The 22,746-nt window shown below is 42.1% G+C and overlaps 1 protein-coding gene and 1 long non-coding RNA gene across 2 annotated transcripts; one reads left to right on the top strand and one right to left on the bottom strand.

Annotated features, from left to right (window-relative positions):
- Positions 1 to 5,853: 5,853 nt before the first annotated feature.
- Positions 5,854 to 19,524, bottom strand: LOC111850832 (sialin-like). Its single transcript, XM_023825142.2, has 11 exons — positions 19,192 to 19,524; positions 15,316 to 15,506; positions 13,816 to 14,049; positions 13,324 to 13,411; positions 12,864 to 12,950; positions 12,584 to 12,702; positions 9,166 to 9,327; positions 8,824 to 8,956; positions 8,325 to 8,472; positions 6,836 to 6,926; positions 5,854 to 6,718 (listed from the first exon to the last, which is right to left on the bottom strand). Exons 1-11 carry the CDS (start codon positions 19,280 to 19,282, stop codon positions 6,587 to 6,589), a joined length of 1,476 nt encoding a protein of 491 aa, XP_023680910.1. The 5' UTR covers positions 19,283 to 19,524; the 3' UTR covers positions 5,854 to 6,586.
- LOC111850834 (uncharacterized) lies at positions 19,514 to 22,594 on the top strand. Its single transcript, XR_011984401.1, has 4 exons — positions 19,514 to 19,674; positions 21,303 to 21,468; positions 21,729 to 21,878; positions 22,462 to 22,594. It is a non-coding gene; the product is annotated as an uncharacterized lncRNA (long non-coding RNA).
- Positions 22,595 to 22,746: the final 152 nt, after the last annotated feature.

Below are 22,746 nucleotides of genomic sequence, written 5' to 3'. Positions count from 1 at the left end.
AATACTCATTTATCTACTGCACAAAAGCAACAAGAACGACTAAATTAAAATAATTTACAGGCGAATCGTCTACAGAAACTACAATTGCCGCGCTCTGAGTGCCGGGGAACTAACCGGACACCCCAAGAAGGGATCAGCCTGGTGCTTGGACGGGATGGCATGTTCTGAAAAGTTCCTCGTTCGTGTCCATGTTCATCATTCCATTTAATTAAACTCAAATAAAACTAAACATTTTTTCTTTTTTATATATATTTGAAAGGGAAGCAAGTGAAACAAATAGTAGCGGGAAGAAGCGGTAAAAATAAAGCTACTTATATGTTTACCTGCGGGATAAAACTTGAATACTGCGGGCGGGAGCGGGAGAAAATAATATATATTTTTTGCGGGAGCGGGACAGCATCTTGCGGGACAGCATCTTGCGGGAGCGGGCAGGAGCGGGACTGAAAAATCCGTCCCGCGCAGGTCTCTAGCTGCAAGCTATAGTATTTTTTCTAATCTGATTTGACATTTAGAAACGCAGTTTATGTCACGTTTTACGCACGTTGGCAAAGTTACAAAATCTGAAGCTTTGTACTTATGCGCATTGTATACATTTCGTTGTTCAGTTGATGCATTAGTGCCCAACAAATACGAATGAATTATTTATTGAAGCAGTTTGGTAAAAAAAAAAATAGGTGACCATAAATTGCATTTCAGGAGGGCGCTTTAAGCTATGACTGGGTTTGTAAACTATCATTTCAAATAAAAGGACCTGGCTTTCACTTTAGCGCCGAGATCTTGCTGCATATTGATTAGTCAGTCTCCTATAATCCATCATGTGTCACTAATGTTAATGTGAAACAGCTGGATGTGTCTTTCAATCAAGGAAACAAACCAGTCAAAGCACAAGAGGAACTGAATTATTTAGCCAAACACAGGAGCCTTTCGGTTTTAAAGTAGTTTGGAAAACCTGAAGTAACTCCAAGTGTCCCCCATGACATGCATTTTCTGGTCTCTTTAGTCAAAAGTCAATTTATTTGTATAAGTCACTACGTATAGCACATTTTAAAACAACAGGAGTTGACCCAAGGGCTTTCTAATGGAGCAGGATTGTCAAACTCCAGTCCTGGAGGCCGGAGCCTTACACATGTTTGGGTTTCCCCTCATTTAACACACCTGATTCACCTGCCTGTGCTGATTACCACACAGCTCTTGAGCTGAATCATTTGTGGTAGAACAGGAAAAACGACACAGGGCTCCAGCCCTCCAGGACTGGAATATGACGCCCCTGTAATAGAGGAAATAAAGGATTAATATGCACTACACATGTAATAAAAAATATAAATAAAGATAACATGAAAACTTGCATACAAGAAATGAGAATTAGGTAGTAAAAATAATCCATCAATTTTCTGAAATCACTTAATCCCAACTGGGGTTGCAAGGGGGACTAGAGCCTATCCTGGGAACAATGGGTGCTGGCAGGAACCAACCCTGGGCAGTCGCCAACACACCCACACTTCAGACTCACCACTCAACCTATCCTGCACGCTTTCAGACTGTGGGAGGAAACCGGAGCCCCCGGCCAAAACAGGGAGAGAGTGCAAACTCCACACAGAAAGGACCCGGGACCGAACCCAGAATCTTATTGCTGTGAGCCAGCAGTGCTAAAGCACTGCGCCACCACACTGCCCATAAAAATGATAATTAAAATACAATTAACAGATTAAAAATCAGTAAAGGACAATTACAAATAAAATGTGTTATTAACTGTAAACTTGGGACAGAATTTTTTTTTAGTTTTTTATTATTTTTTTTTATATATATTAAATCTATGTTCATTCTTTTTTTTTAAACTTTACCTAGATAAGCCTACTCTGCCTTGCGGTAACCCGTCTGCTGCTGGCGAGCCCCCTGGCGGTAATGCGGCGAGCACAGAGAACATGGCGGGAAAGGAAGCCAAAAGGAACTGACAAAGATTGACTCATGTACAGCACTGTACTGTATTATTGTGTTTGAATTATACATTTCAGTGATTTAATTTGTTCAGTACTAATGTTCAGTTAGAGCACAGTAGTTTTCCGGTGCGCTCTCGCTCTGAATTTGTATTCTGAAAGTCAATAAAATTCAGTAGTGATGCTATCCATTTTATTACCTTATACATTATTATGTTATAAGGTTATAAATATACAAATGTCATCAGATAGTAATCTGCCTGAGACATAAAAAAAAGGAAAAAAATTGCTATAATGATCATCTTAAATCGTTTGAAGTCGATTGGTTTGAATGTAACATGCATGGTTGGGTCCAGGGCTGGACTGGGATTAAAATTTGGCTCTGGAATTTTGCCCATACAGACCAACCCCACATACATTCATTTTTCATACCTACTTGTCCTATGCAAGGTCATGGGATTCCAAAAATATACTTTGCATCACAGATGTGAACCATTTATACACCTTTATTGTTTTAAATGTGTAGGTGTCACATTGGATGAATGCAGGTGTTTAGAAGAAAGTAAAGAGGCAAAATAGAAAATGACAACTGCAGAACGTGGGAGTAAAACTGTGTTTACCTGATACCCCTTCATTTTGAAAAGTTTAGGAATGAATTTGCAGGACAGGAATACTGCAGACTGCATATATGCAACAGTGCCACTATTTCCTTCTGGTACTTTTGCGATGCATGGTGGTAAGCGTCTAAGAGAGCGACTCCAGTGGCCAATCAGAGCAGAGCGCCGGTACACCCTGCCGTCTCCTGTGACACTGAGCTTGGCTGCCCTGCACCATGTCCACTTGGCCTTCTGAGGTATTTGAGCTGACTTGGTGACCTTGCCACCGGTGGGCATTTTCTTCTCCACTGTCTTTACCACGCCCACTGCCACAGTTTTACTGCATGTCCGGAACTGCTAACTGCTAATCCGTAACACTACAGGGAAAGTGTGGTGGATTTCCATATAACTGCCCCTCACCCACCTGTGTCTCAAAATGGCTGTGCTTTGATACATAGTCATGTTTTACATTGCCGCTCATTTTAATTACCAAGACCTCTGAGCAGATCAAACACATTGGCTTTGTGCTGGATCAAGGCGACATAAATGCATTGTCCTTCCTCCTCTTTAATTGCACTTTTGTTCACAAGTTTAGAAAAGGACACCTTCACCATTAGCTTGTAATCAAATTAGAAATAACCGATTAAATGATATTACAATGAGTTTACAGCACACCTGTAATGAAATGAAGCAACCAGGACACTGACTTGGTATTACTGGCTGCCTCAGGCAGTATGTGTTGTAAGGTTACTTACTGCCACCTTGTGGACATTGTGTTTATGGATGGGAAGTAGTTCTTTCGCTGTTCTCAGACTAGGAAGCTCTGTGTCTACTGCTGGTCATGTTTTCTAAGCGTTTGGGAAGTTTGGGAAACCATATGTCTGTAAGTTCTAACTTAACTAACAAACTCTGAAACAGTTCATTTATGGTACAAACGTGATCCGACCTTAATGCGATTATCTTCAAGGTTTACTCTGTGAGTGAACCGAGGTCTTACTTGGTCTAGCAGTGAGGCACATTGCCTTCTTGAAATCTGGGCAGATGACTACATCTGTCAGCTCCTAAAAACAACTAAAAAAAAGTTTTCAAAATGTTCAGTCAAAGGAGAGAGGATTTGACCAGTCGACTGAACAGTGTCAAGTCAAGTCAAGTCAAGTAGGCTTTATTGTCACTTCAACCATATACAGGTAGTACACAGTGAAACGAAACAACGTTCCTCCAGGACCAAGGTGCTACATGCAACATAGATTTACAACATAAATTAACAGAAAAACTAAAACTAGCTAACTAAGAGGCCTAGTTAGCTGGCTAGCAGAGACAAGACAGATTGGCAACATAATTTTACAACATAGAATAAAGTGCACGTGCGAATGTGCAAACAAGAGCAACAACAAAAGTGCGATAAACACGACATAACATAACATAATAATATGGTGTTGAGGTGATGAGTTGAGGTAGTGGAGAAACAGTAGACGTTCCTTAACGTAGCAGCAAGAATTAAGGAATTAGTGCAAAAAGTAATCCAGTATTGAATATTGTGCTAAAGAGCATTTACAGGTTGGTGTGTACGATAGTTTGGTAGTGTAGGTCAGTGTGTTTGCGCTTGTGTTGATTAGTCAGTCCAGTCCCAATGTTTTGAGGTAGATGAGGTGAGCTGAGTGATAATGTTTGTGTGTGTGTGTGCGTGCAATTATCAGTCCAGTCTGTTTTTGTTGAGAAGACGGATGGCTTGTGGAAAAAAACTGTTACACAGTCTGGATGTGTGTGCCCGAATGCTTCGGTACCTTCTTCCAGATGGCAGGAGTGTGAAGTGTGTGTGAGAGGGGTGTGTCCGATCAGCCACAATGCTGGTGGCTTTGCGGATGCAGCGTGTGATGTAGATGTCTCCAATAGAGGGGAGAGAGATCCCGATGATCTTCTCTGCTGTCCTCACTATCCGCTGTAGGGTCTTGCGGTCCGATATGGCACAATTCCCAAACCAGACAGTGATGCTGCCACTCAGGATGCTCTCGATAGTTCCTCTATAGAAGGTGGTCAGGATTGGTGGTGGAAGCTGGGCCTTCCTCAGTCTTCTCAGAAAGAAGAGACGCTGTTGGGCTTTCTTGTGTAGGGAGCTGGTGTTGAGGGACCAGCTGAGGTCCTTCTCCAGGTGGACACCCAGGAATTTGGTGCTCTCGACGATCTCCACAGAGGAGCCGTTGATGCTCAGCGGAGAATGGTCGCCTCGTGTCCTCCTAAAGTCAACAACCATCTCCTTTGTCTTGTCAACATTCAGAGACAGCTTGTTGTCTTTACACCAGTCCGTTAGCCTCTGCACTTCCTCCCTGTACGCTGACTCGTCGTTCTTGCTAATGAGACCCACCACGGTGATTTTTGGTGGCTGTCTTGGTAGTTTAAGTTATATTAAGCCTTTTCCTTATAATGGGCGTCAATGGAGGGGAAAACGCTTAACGTAGTATAAAGTCCATATTCTTAGCATTTAGGTTTAGATTCTTTGTCAGGTGAAAGTCTTTATGACCAGATGTGTATGTGCGAAATTTGGTGATATTTGGTCGCTATTTTGGTACATTAAACCACATTAAGCTTTTTCACATTAAGCGTTTTAGAATGTTCCCTCTCCAAGCAAGAGACTGCGCTCGCGCTTACTTTCCATCTCAGACGGGAGGGGGCGCTCTTATTGTCAACTGGGCAGCCAATACGCGAACCCCCTCTAAGCCCACAAGAAGCATCACTCACTAACACCAGGCGCACTACTGAGAAAAACATGTGTCATTACTAAATATGTTTAGGGGTTTGCAGGTACGGATTATGGGTTGTGTGGGCCCCTGGGCAAAACGTTCGCGAGGGCCCCCCCCCCCCCCCACCACCACAACCACCACAATTCAAGGGCCCTTGGCAGCCAAACGCCCTCCCTCCATGTTTCCATCAGAGGCCCTATAAGGTCAGGGGCCCTTGTAGGCAGAGGATCAAAGAATGTAGGCCCTCTAAAATAGACAAACGAAAATACATTGTTGATAAGCGTTGCAAATTGTTTTGGGCTAGGGACCCCATGGGCCCCCTGCACCCCAAGGGCCCCTGGGCAGCGGCCCTGCTGGCCCGGTCCATAATCCGTCCCTGGGGGTTTGTCCTTTTTCTCTTCGGTCATTTTGCTCCAGAGATTAAAGATGCAGGTTAAAGACGCGTTTGCAGATCAGGTTTTATGGCGATAAGTGTTAGGAAAGCACTTCCATTACAGTATTTGTTGGACGGTAGTTTCATCATGCATATATTCTGTATACATCTCAAAGTAAAAATGGATTTTGATTTAATTAAAGTGAAAGCCATTTATGAACACTGGACTGGTTTTATTATCAGGTATTTTACATATACATTGATATTCTTTGACATTTGCTATGGTTTAGGGAAAGCAGTCCTCTCTTTTTTACTTTACTTTCCACCATTTAAAATAATTTCACCTTCTACATCCCTTTACAGTGTAACGTGGAGAAATTTACCATGTGCCATCAGAGGTGGAAAATTCTGGTTGAGTAATCTGACTGGTCAGTTGAAACAAAACCTTGGTGGATTTGTGATTTCTGAAACCGAATCTTCCACATCTGGGTGCCATATAGCTAATAGCATCAAGACTGACTGACAATACAACAAAAATGTCGTTTTCATCATGAACAATAACATGATTCACCCGAATCCCACTTTGCTTGAGGTTTTTTATTAACCAGAATGTAATTGTGTGGTTTTTATAACACACAGGATCTTACTGCTTTTATAATATACTGAATGAAACGGATATAAAATAACTTGATTTCTTCAAAACCAGTAACAGAAAAAAACATTAAGAACCACCTGGTCCACAGCTTTTCCACCCTTCACTACCCATGACATCCCTGAAAATATTCCACAAACTGTAAAGTGAATAAACATAATGAATTAGACAGACAAATAAAGCAATTATGATAATATTACTGCCTTAAAGACCTCCATGAGTCAGTAATGTCCAAGGGCGCCCCCTGAAGGCAGAGTGATTGGGGTGAGAATGGCACCTCAGTTTCTTCACTCTCAGTGGACGTGGGTGTCTGGAACTGCCCAGGGCTGGATCTTGCCCTTTCCAAAGATGGTGAAAAAAGCTGCCCCAAACACGTTGATGGCAGCAGAGATGTAGAACACCACCCTCCACTGAGGTATTGTGTTCTGGAACCAGACCACACAGAAAGGTCACTTCTAAGCTTAGAAGTAGCTGGAGGTAAATCCTACATTGACTGAATTAACTTTTCTTTTGCAATTAAATAATAGTACCAAAGTACTTACAGATGATGTCAGAGCTTTAGCTATCACAGGCCCTACCATTCCTGGTATGGTGGCAAACGTGTTTGAGATTCCAAGTAAAATCCCAGCGTACCTGAAGAAATGTTGAAAACAGGTTAGTTTATCATTTAGGGCACCATTGTATCAATTGTTACAAGACATCTGACAAAAGTATTTGTTAAACTAAATTGTATATAATAAACATACCTCAAGAATCTCAGATAACAGACAAAAAAAAGGTAACGCTTTACATTGACGGCACCTTCATAGTGCCTTTCTAATGCTTTCACAGATCATTCAGTGCACCTTTGTGATGTATTCAGAGAACATTCATAAGCAGCATGTAAGTGTACCATAATATCCTAACATAGAGTACTGTGCACAAGTCTTAGGCGAGCAAAGAAAATGATGTTGATCTTCAGGATATTGTAGAGCTATAACATTATGTGTGCATACGTGTGAGAGCTTACTCATTTCAAAACTTCACCTAAAGTCACCTCAGTACTTGCAGCAACCATCCAACACACCCAAGGATTTTTTTTTTAACTCGACCACTAGTGCACCTCGTTTTTAAAACTAATTTAACTGATTAACTAAGTGAGCTGGTGGTAAAATGTAATAAATACATGGAATGGCTGAGGAGCCCCTGAGGGGAGGTTTGGGAGCTGAAGCTGAAGCTGTGTTCATCTAGCCATCCAGCCATGTCAGTAACTTTTTGTAGAACAGAAGAAGTTTTTACAAGTTTTTATTGTGTTACTATTAATCTGCATATGTTTTAATATTAAAATGGATTTTTTTCCTGAGCAAAATTAAACTTACTACCCAGACATTTACTTTGACTGCCTTAGAGTTTTGCACAGTACTGTACCTTAACAGCTTTAATATACTGTACATTAATAATAAACATTATATGACAACAAATACTACAACTGTGTAATCGTATAATGTTTGTTATCAAAGTATATTAAAGCAGTTAAATTATATTAGGTATTACCAGTATTACCATCTTCAGTTATCTGCATCGATGTTCTATACACTGGCTAACAAAACTAATAACCAAATATTTTACTGTAATACTCTCCCATCATGCCTCCAGTTGTTGCAAACATAGTCCTTCAAAATGGAATAGCCACCACATAATTATAGGTGGGACAGACATAGGCAAATCCATTCAGACTCCATTCTGTTCTCCACAAAGCAGGATTTCTCTGTTAGCTGGGTTAACACAAGCTAGAAGTCATGACTGTTCAGTAGGTATGCTCCTTACCTGAATTCTTATTGTATGATCATGACTTCTAGCTTAAGTTAACCCAGCTAACTGAGAAATCCAGCTTTGTTGGAGCACCCCCCAGAAACTGTAATTAACTAAAGGCTGGACTAGATAGCTAATGAACACTCAAAGCCACATATATCACTATGAAAAACTCTCAGATATTTCACAATAAAAGCCAGAAGGACTCTGCAGGGTGGCACTGAAGAAGAGGTGTCTTACGAAGGGGCGATGTCAAGCTGGTTGATGCTGAAGCCGGAGGTGCAGAGGCCACCCAGGGTGGAGGACACGGTGAGGAAAGCCACTGCCATCACATAGTTGCAGCCGGTGTAGCCCGCTGCCACCAGGAACACCGCTGGCCCAATCATTCCTGGAAGGTCACAGAGACAAAAAAAACCCAAGAGACTCAATATACACCCATTTGGTGCACTCAGACCACCCTAACACCCATTTGGTGCACTCAGACCACCCTAACACCCATTTGGTGCACTCAGACCACCCTAACACCCATTTGGTGCACTCAGACCACCCTAACACCCATTTGGTGCACTCAGACCACCCTAACACCCATTTGGTGCACTCAGACCACCCTAACACCAAATATAGGCTGGTCGGTGTCAATACAGCACACAGACACAACAAGGTTGTCTTTGTGAGACATCATGTCAAGATATTCCCAGCCAACCTTGGGCTGCCTCGCTTGCACTTAGCTGGGCCCTACCTATGAGGGTGAAGATTTTACGCACAGCCACAGTGGGGACGAGCCATCGTTCCCGCAGCAGGTCCGCTAGATGACTCCCCAGCAGTGCCAGGACCCAGCAGCCCAGGTACGGCAGCGCTGACAGCATCCCGTTCTATTCAAGAAGGAGGGAGGGAGATGAAGACAGTGCCAACCAGGATGGTGACGACTGCCCTACCTTGGCATGAACTTCAGTTCCACACTTATATAAGATTTTAGTTCCTAAAACCGTCACTGTAAGCACATCACAATACTGGAAGGGTACTGAGGTTCAATGGCTAGGACCACAAGACCGAGAAGTTCACCACAGATGGCAGTCTGCACCTGCTGGATGCTGAAACCCAGGACGGTCTTCATGTAGGTGGGCAGCAGAGCCAGAAGGGTGTAGAAGGTCCAGTTGTAGCAGAAGTGTGGTACGATAATTGCCCACACAGGCAAGGAAGTGAAGATGGACGCCCAGGGAATGTGGCTCGTGGTGGTGGAAATCTGGGAAAGAAGGAAACACGCTGAAGACCCGTATCTGCTCAACCGGCCACTTAACGGAGGGTAAAACAGCACAGAACTTAAGGTAAAAGCAGCTGAACATCTGACAAAGTATAAAACTAGAGATGGCCCAATTTCATCTTTTCAGGTATCTCCTCAGTATTAAAACTCTGAGTATCTGACGATGCCAACATCTTCCACTTCATTAGCTACTAAGCATTAAATAAGGTATTTGTCTCAATACATTTCAACTAGGGATGGCACGGTTCATGAAAAAAAACCGAACCGTTCGGTTCGCTTGTCTCGGTTCGGAGCATGCATGCGTCGCACGGTTCGACGGTTCATGACATGCGCAATGTAGCCTCGTGCCCCGTATGTGACGTCAGTGTGTTTCCCTTTCGCGCGAAAGAATAGGCTATATGCACAGAGCGGTGTGATGTAGTTCTGGTAAAAGTTCAGCCAGCTAAGTAATTTCAGGTAGCCTTTCGTTTGCTGCGTTTAGCTCGTGTTTTCGGCGTTACCGCCCTGTCTCTGAAGAAAACGTTTAAATTTCAGCCAACCGATAGCACAATATCTGAACACTGTTGTGCGCCTTTGTTGTGTGACTTTATTTAATGTGCGGTTAGGCACTTTGTTAAAGAAAATTAAGTTATCTGTGACAAAGCACTCCAGTGAGTGTCATGCCTCGATCGTCCGCTCTTTCCGTGTGCCACGCCCCCTCGTTAACCCTGTGTGGATTCCCCGTGTTTACCAGCTGTTCCTGATTGTTGTCAAATTTGTCATTACTCCATTGTATTTAGTCCGCGTTTCCGTTTCTTTCTCCAGTCCGGTCATTATATTGTAATTCTGCTTTACCGCTCGTCTGTGTTCCTTTTGCTCATTAAACCCCGCATTCCCCCGATCCTAGGTCTCCTCGCCTCTGCTTCCCCGGTCAGCGTTGTAACAGTGAGCCTGCTTCCATGCTGCAATGTGAACATTTGCCATGTTCCTAAAAATTCTGTTTATTGCAGTGTCTGACCACACAGACCTACAGGCTATTGCCAGATGATCATACTAGACATATCAACTGGACATATTTTGCACTATTACAGATTGATGTCTTGTACATACACAGAAACTGATTTTATCGATTACTCAAGAACATTCAATATAATTAATACCAATTTTTTTCACGTTATATAACCGAATCAGGCTTAATCAAGATAGGTGATCTATCATTTTAACGATCCCCAATTAACCCCGTGGACCGGACAAATACAAAACGAATGATTAAACATTATATGCGTCTCTTTTTGTATGTTTTCTAAATAAGACCGCGTGCCCATACCCAACTGTAATAGCGATTAAAGCGATCTATTCTTTTAGTATTTATGTTAAGGCAAGACTTTTATTTTATTACTGTTCTGGGATTAATAATGTTTAATAATTTTAATAATGTGCTTTAAGTCAAGTCAAATTCAGTTTATGCATGATTACATGATATAACTTTTTTAATACTGTATCCTAAATTGTGGATAATTAAGCTATATATCATATGCTGAAGTACATTTCTGGAGTGTTAAAGATTAAAAGAAAAAATAACAAGAACCGTACAGAACCGAAAACCGTGACCCTAAAACCGTGATACAAACCGAACCGTGGGTTTTGTGAACCGTGCCACCCCTAATTTCAACTAACTACCGCTACAACACTAAATGCAGATATCGTTGGAGTTTGCTAAAAATAGTAAAATATAATTGTCATGTTGCTCAAAACAAAAGCTACGTCACTACACTACAGGAAAAAAATCCCAGGCGAAGGAGATGTGCACAAATCTGCTTCTTAGCTTAATTCAGTACCAGCGATCACACAAATTAGCAGAAACATTCATTAAAGTGCAAACTGTGCAATCCGTTGCCAAACAAAATCTAACAAAGAAATCAATCATGAAATATCACTGTATACCCGAACTAACCATTTCTAGTCAAAAACTACACACAATTCTCCTGTACAAAAAAACACAATGGAGCACAGATCAAACTTTTATGTAGTAATTAACCAAATTTTTGAAAGAAAACAAGTCTGAAGACATTTAGTTTGCATAAATTTGCATACGTTTTCAGAAATATCATAATTAGCCTTAGATACACTGCACTGTGCAGTTTTGTGTGCTTCAGTGAAATTACAGTAACTCCTTCACACTGGTGATGGTTGGGGGGGGACCCCGAGAATGTAAAAATGTGCATATAATACTTGGGCCACCTTATATGATATGGTGCCACTATAAACGGGAAAGACTAAGTTACTGTCAGTGAATAATGTTCATATCGATGACACAGATGTTTATGTACAACTGATGGATTATGGATGCTTTTTTACAGTTGGATATCCATCCATCCATATATGTTCACAATATATTTGAGCACTGTGACTTTAAGGCGCGGAGGGAGGGGCACTTTCACGTTTGGGAAATTAACCCCCCCAAATTTCCTATCAAGATCTTTTCATATAAAATACAAACCATCTTATGCCCCAGGATGCACAAAGTCACTGCGAGGAAGGCGAGATTACAGACAGACACAGCTACACGAGAGACAATATTAAAGATATAGTATAAGTACAAGCACTATTACTAATTTGTATATATTATATTATTTCATGTGATCCCTTGGGCATTGCTAGACCCCTTTTACCGGGGCATGTGCCCCAGTATTGATCTGCGGTACCCCAGTGAATGTTTTCCTAATCCAAGATGTCCAAGAAACTCAATCCAAGATATTCAATAAACAGCCTTGAGCAATGGGGGGGGGGGGGGCTTTTTTTTGTCTAGCAACGCACCTTGTTTGGCAGTTAAAGGAGTCTGACGTTCATTGGTGTAGGAACGACCTAAACAACAACGAAAATGATCTGGATCAAAAGGGTCGTTTTAAGTATTATTTTCAATAGACTAATCTTGTTAAATTAATCATAATCCAACACAGGCAATGAAATTAAAGCCTTGCTGTAACATTAAATACAAAAAGAACAGATCATTTTAACCGCTGTTACATTTTGGTATGGGCAGTCATATTGTTTCGAAAACATATAAAAAGTGACAGGCAATGATTTCTCATATTAATTTAATATTTAGGTGGGAAAATGCGCGCCTAGTCCTGATGTAAATGGCTATGTAAATTAACAGAATAATCAAAGTCACTGGGACATGCTTGACTTTCATTGCGGATGCGGTTCAGGTTGTGTTGTCTTTCCTCTTTGGGGTACAGTCTGCATCCCTCTTTACCTCGTTCTTCAGAGACGTCGTGATGTAGAGCCGTTCCTTCTCTGAGATCGTCCGGTGTGTGTCTGGGGTGTTGCTCACTAGGCACGACCAGAGCAAGAACCACAGCAGCCCGACGGCACCTGCGGATGCCGGGACAGGCCCCTGAAAACCCGGATCGGCCCTCCCACCGTCAAAAACACCCCCAGCAACCTCCACCTCCAGCACCGACCAAAAACCCTCGAAAAAGGTGAATTCAGCTCCATTCACACTAATAATAACAAAGTAAAGGGTAGAAACTTACCAAAGAGGTAAAAAACATATGTCCAGTCCAGGTAAAAGCAAATCAGACCAGATAAGGGAAGGGCCAACACTGTACCTAACTGGGAACCTGGGTAGATGAGAAATTGAAAATATTGGTTATAACAGGTAAACTGATTTAGTAGAACAATATATACATATATTCTACATTACAGTGTGTTTTTTAGCAAAGCACAGAGAACTCAGTATATACAAGTCACATTATTTTTAAATGTGTACCTATTTCAAATTTCATATATCTGAAAAATTAAATCACAAGACACCAGTCATATGATTTGTATTAAATTGACTGATACTGCATATACTTGTGGATTTGTAGCATTATTTTAATGCTGTGTACAGTCAAAATAGCCAAAAAGTACAGAGATGACAAGGCAGGCATTGCCCCCCCCCCCCCCCCCCACACACACACACACACACACACACGCACAGTCACACGGCACCTGTATAGCAGATAGTTAACAGGCGGCTCCTCTCCAGGGGCGGGGCCCAAGACGCCCACATTGCGTGCATGGCAGGAAACGTTACCCCCTGAAGGTCACCAGGAAACAAACCAATCAGTACTTCTGAGTTAGCTGTATGGCCATATAAGGATCCGGACACACTCACTTTCTGTTCATGTGCTATTCAACTTACAAATATTACAGCTATTTAACTTCTTCTGAAGTCAGAGCCACAAAAAGAAATATCAAAGCTGGTCCAAAGTTCATTAAGCGATCAGGTATTACGGGGTCCTTACCCTGGTATTTTCATTTGGGGGTTGAAATGCTTGACTTAAGAATTTCAGGTTACGGAGACATTTCCTTAAATGCTTGCATATCTTCCCTGTCCAGTTCATTTAGGGACATTCTGATGGGCGGCTGACACACAGGTCAGGAACTGACGAGGGAACAGATCGATGGACAGACACGAGCAGGCCGACGAGGTGAGCGTACCTCTCCGACGCCCTCCAGAACTCGCACGGCGATGAGATACGGGGCTCCCAGGCTGGCGGCCAGCGGAGTGAGCAGAGTGAATAAGACAGTGCACAGGATGCCCAGGCCCAGAAGCCACTTGGAGCCATACTTTCGCGCCAGGTATCCGCCAGGTAACTGGGTCACGATGTAGCCATAGAAGAAGGAGCCCAGGACCCACCCTTGCGTTTCCGAGTTCCAGTCGTACACAGGTGCCTGAGGGCCACAGAACCACCACTGTGCTGTTACTATCTCACTAGAGCCTCCCCTTAAACCTCTGCAGCTTTGAATATGCGTGTAGAACTGCAGAGTTCTTAGTTACGGTTACTCGGTGTGTGGCTCAGTGGGCTAAGACTCTGTGTCTGTGATTGGAAGGTCGTCATTTCAGGGCCTAGCCTCCGCAAAACAGTCCGGGGGCACTTGAGTAAGGCCTTTAAGCTGCAGCTCCAGGGGTCACTGCACGCTGGCTGATCCTGCACTGTGACCCCCCCCCCCCCCCAGCTTACTTTCACCTGTACAATAGTCTGTGTGTCTCATGGAGAGCAAGGTGGGGTAGGTGAAGAGACACAACCCAATGTACCTGTACTTGTGTTTGTGCAAATGGCATAAATCAAGGATAATTTCATAGCTGCAATTTTCACTCTGAGCACTTGGGGAGTAAATCTGCGCTAGAGTATGAAGGAGCAAATGGGAGATGACAAGGAAAAGAGAGAGTAAAAGCTGAAAGGTGATGTGGTTTACTCTGTCCACACAAAATGTCCCTACTGTCCATACCAAAATATACACCACTGAGGGCTGGGAATGTTTCAGGTTCAGATTTCTAAGTGTAATGTAAAAAAGATACTGCAACTCTTCTGTAACTATGAGAAGGGCTGTATTGGATACACAGGTCCAACTAAAAAATGATCAGGCCAATCTGCCTACAAAAGAAACTGATAGTGTTACATCACATGACCTGGTCACCTGACCGAAAAACAGTGGAAATGGTTTTGGAGGAGTCTAACCAGAGAGTGAAGGAAAAGCGACCAATGAGTGCTCAGTATATATAGGACCTGCTTTAGGACAGCTGGAAAAGCATTCTAGTTGACCTCCTCATGAAACTGGTGAGGGGAGGAGACAGTAAGGTCAGCCGGTTCCTGTAGCGTTTGGGGTTAAGGGCCTTGCTCACGGCACCCAATTGTGGTATCACTCTGCTGACCCAGAGATTTTAATCGGCAACCTTCTGAATCCCAACTCACACAGCTACAGGTCCAACAAATATTTTTTTTTGGTTTAATACTTTTTTGTTCAGTGCATAATTCCATTTTTGTTATTTTATATTTCTGACGTCTTTATAATTATTCAAAAATGTAAATGCAGAGAACAGTACAAATACACATTTCTATGGTTAGGTGTGTGTTTCCAAACTTTTGACTGCAGGTGTCTTAAACACCAGTGGAGTTCTGGGCTTGGGACACAAGCTGTAATAAAACATTCACCAACCGTGTGGTTGCGTTTGGACTCGGCGCGTCCCTCCTGCATGGGGCACACGGAGGAGCTGGTGTTGCTGTTCGTTTTGACGTCCAGCATGTCCACCATGGCAACGCTGAGGTTGACGCGCAGAGCATAGGCCACGACGAAGCCATAGCAGGAGAGCAGGGCCAGGTTGTAGCGCGAGGAACAGCAGGCAGGAGCTGGAGGATTATGGGAAAAGCAGCCCACAATTAAAATCACTCAAAGCCATAAAGTAGAAGCTTCAACGAAATCAATCACTTTGAAGTTCCTGAAACAGACATACAGGGTGAAATACAACAAACAAACAAACAAATTTATTTTTGTATAGCGCATTATCACATTACATCGTCCCAAAGCGCTTTACAGCATCCCCACCCAAAGCCCCCAGTGAGTAAGCCATAGGCGACAGTGGCAAGGAAAAACTCCCTAGAAGGAAGAAACCTTGGGAGGGACCAGACTCAAAGGGGGAGCCCATCCTCGAATACAGTAAATTTGGAGACACAAACAGGGAGCAGGGGGGAGATGGCAAGCCGGTGCCAATGCTCCCTCAAATCGCCGGGCAGCCAGAAGGCAGGGAGCGGGTCATACAAGGAAGATGACACAGGCAGAACGGCAAGCTGGATGCACGGACGTCATTGGTAGAGGCGACGTCACATGTAGCAGGGTGTGCTGGACATCTTGATAGATTGAGGGCTCCAGACAGCACCCCCCAGGAGAAGTAGGGGAAATAAAATATGCAATTAGTCGAAGTAGGGGAGGCTATAGGCAGTGCTAACAGTTAGATGAGTGCAATATGAAGTGCAATGCTCCGGCAGATATGGCTATGGCAGCATAAGTAGGAGGGAGAGGCAGGTGGGAATGCAGGCATGGGGAGTCCCTGAAATGTCAGCACTCCAATCCCACAAGCGATTGTGAAGCTATAGTGACAGCACTGTCAATTCAGTTTATCCAAAGCCAATGGCACCGATCCCCACCCAGCTCTACACCTCACACTATAGGTTTAACTGGGAGTGAGAAGCTAGCTAGAGCTAGAACTAGTGTCCCTATAAGCTAAACTAAATAGGTGTGTTTTTAGTCTAGACTTGAATACTGAGAGTGAGCCTGAAATCCGCACATCCGGTGGAAGACCGTTCCACAGCTGAGGAGCTCTATAGGAGAAAGCTCTGCAGCCTGCCGTAGCTCTTTCTACCCTAGGTACTAACAGATGTCCCGCACCTTGAGAACGAAGAAAGCGTGGGGGGTTGTATGAGGTCAGCAGATCACTTAGGTATTCTGGTGCAAGGCCATTCAGTGCTTTATAAGTTAATAGCAGTATTTTATAGTCAATCTGAAACTTAACTGGTAACCAATGAAGGGAGGATAAGACTGGTGTAATGTGATCAAATTTTTTAGTGTTTGTGAGAACTCTGGTTGCTGCATTCTGTACCAGCTGAAGTTTATGTAAGGATCCAGACGGGCAACCAGAAAGGAGGGCATTACAGTAGTCCAGTCTGGAAGTTACGAAGGCATGTATTAATTTTTCTGCATCACGAAGTGAGAGCATCTTACGAAGCTTGGCTATGTTCCATAGATGAAAAAACGCAGTTCTAGTAATACTTCTTATGTGAGCATCAAAACATAGATCTGAATCAACTAGAAGACCAAGATTTCTAACCACCGTGTTAGGTTGTGTAGGAAGACCACTAATGCTGAGGTGGTGCAACGTATTTCTTGCAGCCTTGGGACCAATCACCAGAAATTTTTTGCCATCCAGCACCGGATATCTAACAGACAATCTTCTAACCGAGATAGGAGTGATGTATCATCAGGGTTAACAGATATATATATATAACTGTGTATCATCTGCATAACAATGAAACCCAACACCATGATTTCTAATAATGTTACCAAGAGGTAGCATGTATAGGGTAAACAGTAGTGGGCCCAGTACTGATCCCTGTGGGACATCATATGTGACTTTGGTGGCCTTGGATGATTCGTTGTTCACATGGGCATACTGGTAGCGATCAGTTAAATATTAGCAGTTAAATAGAGATGCTGCCACCCATCAATAAACATGACTAGATGTGAAATTCCAGTGACTCATCTGATGTTTCATTTTTCTTAGGCAGGGATACCAAGCACCCGTAGATGTTTTCTAAAAACAAAAGCCTGTAGCTTTAGACACCTAAGCAACTTTCAAAACATGGAATGAAACTGTCAAAAGCACCTGAGTTTTTGAGGGTGTTTTGGCAGAATGTTTCACATTATTAATATAGTTTTACAGAAAATTCTGCTATGAAAATTAAAATGATTAAGCATTTAGATTTTGGATGCTCTGTAGTCAGGAAATAAATTTAATCTGGTTGGGCGAATTACAGTAGGATTACATTGAATAAGCAGTACTGTACAACAAATATGGAAAAAAACAGGCTGTGTAGGATAGTGTTTAATTTTCGTTATTTTGATATATTGAGTAATATGTGTGCCGTTCTGTCTTTTTACTACTTTTCACAAATGTCTTATAAACCTACAGTAGACGGAGTGGTGGATCTGAGGCTAGGGATCTGTACCGGCAACTGGAAGGTTACTGGTTCAAATCCCGTGAATGCCCAGAGTGATTCTACTCCATTGGGCCCTTGAGCAAGGCCCTTAACCTGCAACTGCTTCATCCTGGGTGTGACGTTAATCTACATCCAGCTCTGCAAGGAGGTCCTGCAACTTACTGGGAATAACTTGGGGGTTGATGGCAGGATTGGCACTCCAGCCACCGGAAGAAAACCTCACACTGGTCCATTTGGACTAGTGTGGTGCTGAGGTATCACCTGCCACATGGCTGTGCTCAGGTTCTCATCCCTGAGGTGGTTTGTCGTGTGGTGGGGGTGCCAAGGTGCTGTAATCAGTGCACTCTCCTAACCCCCACCCTGTTCTGGATGTGAGGTTGGTAAAATGTATGGACTGTTTATTATATAGTTCCTACGGACTTTATGATCTGTCATGTTAGAAACAGGGGCAGAGTAAAGGGAGGGGGTAAATTACAAGGGCCTCTGAAAGACCTGGAACATCACTGAACTGGTCTGGGTTGGGGGCCCAAAATCTATGGGTATAAATACTGTACTACTTTTCATAGTAAAAGCACTGTTTGCCTTGCACATCAACATTTCCTGATTTCACAAAATTTAAACAAGTTAGCTGAATGCAAAAGGGAGAACAACTTAAAGAAACTTGCTGACATAAACAGAAATGCTTAATGCTGTAAACCTCTGAGCTGAGTGAATATCGATACTCACTGTCAGAAAAAAAGTGTATCAGTTTGTACCTTTGCTTGTCGTTGGGGCTGAACCTTTGTAATTGTACCTTTTAAGGACAGAAATGTACTCTGAGGAATATCCCAAAGGTACATACAGCATTTAATGTACCATCAGTGATACAGAAATTTCTGTACCTCAAAAGGTACAATTACAGGAGTTAAGGGTACAATTGGCAGATCTTTGAGGGTACAGCCCCAGTAATAAGCAAAGGTAAAAACTGGTACTCTTTTTTTCTGAGAGTGTATCGACAAAAATACGCAAAGGCAACACTCACAATTCACATAATTGTAGAGATAAAGATTGCTGTATGGTGCCATACTATAAAATATGTATTAATAAGCATCGAGGGGACGGTACCTAATAACTGCTGGCTAAGACCGGCCGTCATTTAACTGCAAGTTATAAGTAAGTTACTAAATTGTTTTATTTTTCCAATCATACTTTTATTTTGAAATGTGGCCAAAATCTACTACATACCTTAACTGTCCGAATGAACTGATAAAAGCCGAACCAATGTATCAGGCACATAACGCCGAGTGCACTTAATTAGGCTGAATGTTTTCTTCATACTCACCGTGTTCAACTTTACAGCTGTCACTACGGTGCAGCAAAGGGCGACGATGATCGTCAGAGGAGGAATCTGGAGATTCAAAACAATCCTCCATTTTGCATGAGTGGGACTACTATTTACTGCTTAATAATCACGGGAGCCGAGGCGATGTCATTCCACTCAAGGCGCTCTGCGACACGCCGCATCACCTACTTCAGGAACTGTACACATAAATTTTCTTTAGTCATTTTACTTGTTAATGTATAAAAGAAACGCCAAATTTTTCACTGTTATGAGGATCCTTCAGTCATGTGTCAAAGTTGAAAGCGGAAGTGAGGAACTCGTCAGTACGCATGCGCTAAAGCCGGCTGTATTCAAATACATCTACAGAAATACTTATAAAACAGTAGACATAAGTGCATTACATTATGCAATTTTTGCATTCTTTTTGTGCATTTTACTTAAAGACTTAAAGTATATTTAGATCATTTCAAATGAAATTAAAAGGTGAGCGTTTTTATTTCTCAGTTTTAAATCCCCGTTCTCAGTTTTAAATCGGAGGAAATATAATAATTTTTACGAAGAGCTGGAAGGCGTTTTGACAATTTACTACAAAAAATATATACGAAAGAATTAGGAATTCCAATAAATGTTGAAGCGTACATCCAATCTCAGGTACTAAAGGAAACTCCGGAAAGCATATATACCATTTAAGACATGAAAATGTGAATGCAACTATTGTTCTGAGAAGAGCCGCAAGTAGCAGACTCCTGAAGTGGTTTATTAAGAAAAAAAAAACGCTAACCAAACACAATACAACAGGCAGGCAGACCGAAGCGTGACAGCAGCCGTTAAAAACAGACACTATTTCTCAATGCAAGAACAGCAACGCCCTTTCCGTAATCCTTTAACACAACTACCACATACACCCTGCAAACATCAAACAACACAAAGTACGGGGAGGTCGGACACGCACGGTGGGTAAATTACACATCGGTTAATGACACGCGAGGGTCGGACCGAATTCACAAACAACACGGGCAAAGACACACGCGACAAAAGGAAACAGAAGTATTTACAATAACACACCGGGGTTATTTACAATATACCAAACATGCCCAGCGCACTCACTGGGCTCCGCTGTGCTGAATAAAGAGATATTCAAAGAATTATTCTACCAACACGTTGCCATTTAAGCATTGAAGCGGTCAAACGCAATTCCGCCACTAGATGGCGATCCACCACAACGTGTTTACAGGGCTGTGTGTTTTGTTCTACAAGCAACTGTTCTACAAAACACATAGCAAGAAAAAAAATCATTACGTCCACATCATCTTTCACAAATTAACCATACTGATTAAGCATAGTCGTATCTCCTTAGCCTGATACATCTCGTCTGTGATGCAGGAATAAAAATGGATCTTCAGATTGTCAGGCTATGTTTGTAGGGCATGTCTTAGTCATAGGGTTAGGTGCACCACCTTGAAAAATGAATGTGCTTTAGAGTGGCGCTGCCGGTTGGAAAGAATGAAAAACAGGGTGATATAAACCAGTGGTAAGATGACATAGGAAGGGCAAAGGTCACTGAGTCCCCACCTAGTAATGGTGTCAGTTAATGTAACAAATTACCACCCATTGTGTGGCATGCAAAGCCCGAAATATGCCTGAGGCAAAATGATATGCGTACCAAACTGCAGGCTTTGTGTAAAGGAGGAAATTAATAATACGTGATGTATGCGTCATAATACATATATACATATACATACATATGTACAAGCATATATAATTACATATTTAATTATATCATTATTACTATTATTATGATTAATTGTTATATACTACCCCGAAACTAATCTAGTGGTTTACTTTTCTGTATATGCCTTTGATAAACGTTTAATGTTCTTTGTAATGTCCTTTTTTGTAATGTCTTGTAAATCACCACCAAGGCAAATTCCTTGTATGGAAACGTGCTTGGCTAATTAAAATGATTCTGATTCTGATTGTCGTGTTACCCTCCCACCTCTACTAACATTGACAAATATGATAACTATGCATGTGCTCTTCATGAAAAATAACATAAATCCGTTTCTTGATTTTTATTCTTTTTTTTTTTTATTCTGAATTTGGGTTCTGAGAGCTGACACAGAAGTGGGAGGGGCCACACAGAAAGACGCCCACTGGTTCACTGGGTGCCTTCCAGACAGCATGTAATGGCACGTGGAGGCCTATCTTCTCACATAACCTCGGAAAGCTACGCACCCAGCCCTAATTCTACGTTTCAGAAACAACAGTGTTCGTTTGGTGAGGAAGGAACTAACTGAAACTTGGGAGATGTAAAGAGATGAGTTTATATACAACGCCCACCCTCCATCTCTGCATTTTCTTGATCTCCTGAGCCGATGGAGGGTTGTGTCATAAAGATGAGCTCCCTAATCAAAATCAAAATGTGTAAAAGAGTAAATCAAGCAAAGACTAGGCTTTTTCTCTTTTTTTTGAGGGGGGGGGGGGGGGGGGCAGGGAACTCTTGTGAATTGGCGCTTTGAATTTCCTTCATTTCACAGATGTGGAACTTCCAAGGAAACGTCTTCCTGAAGAGACTCACAGATGCCTTTTTACTGCACCGTCTCCCATTCAGACTGGAGCACAGTGTCCTGGAATGCCTCTCATAACAGCTTCAGCTGGGTCAAGCACTAATTGATGACCATTTCCAGGTAAAATAAAGTGGCTTGCAAAAATATTTAACCCCTCATAAAGTAACAAGACTGGCCTGAATTGAAAATGATGCAAATACCTGGTCTTATGTCAGTATCTCCGCTGGAAACTCATAGCCCATGACAGTAAATTTTCAAAGTCAAGACCAATTGTTACCAAATCCTCTGAAGATTTTTTTCAATCAGATCTGTATTGTTTCAGCCTTGTGCTTCATTGTCCTGCTGAAGGTTTAACACCTTCCCTAGCTTTAGATTTTAACAGACTGAAGCAGGTTTTCTTGTAATAATTCCTGAAGATGAAAAGCATCCAGATATGAAATATCTGTGACTACCACTAACCTGCTAATGGAATTGTGGGCATACATGTGGAGAGGCCGGCGTCTGTTATCTAAAGCCCTGCAATGACATAGTTTGTCGTTGTCAAAACAAAATTAATTTAAATGAAATGGTCAATTGTAATGGCCTTTCTGTAAATAGCCTAGACACACTAAGTAACTAGACACACACAACAAAATTATAAAATGTCCTGTATGCATTTCTGATGCCTGGATGCTAAAAGGAGATACTTCCTTTATTTGCACAGGAAGTCTGCAGATACAGGATCTGTCCTGCTGCCAGAGACAAAAGAAATAATCATCTGAAAAGGAAAAAAAAAAAACATTTTTTTCAGTTTTTTATGAGTATATTGAACATTCAGAAGACATAGTCTTCACAGAGTCTCGTGACGTTTGTTCAATTCCATAAAAATGTTGCAAATTTATTGGTTTCATAATAAAAGTCCATTGACAAGCAATGTTTAACATATCCTCTGCCTAGACATTTTCAAGTGTAATTTTTTTGACTGGTTCATTCAGTTCTGTTCGTGCCA

This window comes from Paramormyrops kingsleyae, chromosome 20 (assembly GCF_048594095.1).
Source record: "Paramormyrops kingsleyae isolate MSU_618 chromosome 20, PKINGS_0.4, whole genome shotgun sequence".
Lineage (NCBI taxonomy): Eukaryota > Metazoa > Chordata > Actinopteri > Osteoglossiformes > Mormyridae > Paramormyrops > Paramormyrops kingsleyae.
The sequence above is the reverse complement of the archived record's forward strand: the minus strand, read 5'-3'. Positions and strand labels throughout refer to the sequence as shown.

Coding starts and splice junctions, on each gene's coding strand:
- LOC111850832 (XM_023825142.2), bottom strand. CDS start 19,282: ATGGAGGATTGTTTTGAATCTCCAGATTCCTCCTCTGACGATCATCGT. Junction 8,957..9,165: donor TGGGTTTCAGCATCCAGCAG/GTGCAGACTGCC, acceptor CTTCTTGAATAG/AACGGGATGCTGTCAGCGCT. Junction 8,473..8,823: donor TAAAATCTTCACCCTCATAG/GTAGGGCCCAGC, acceptor GTGACCTTCCAG/GAATGATTGGGCCAGCGGTG.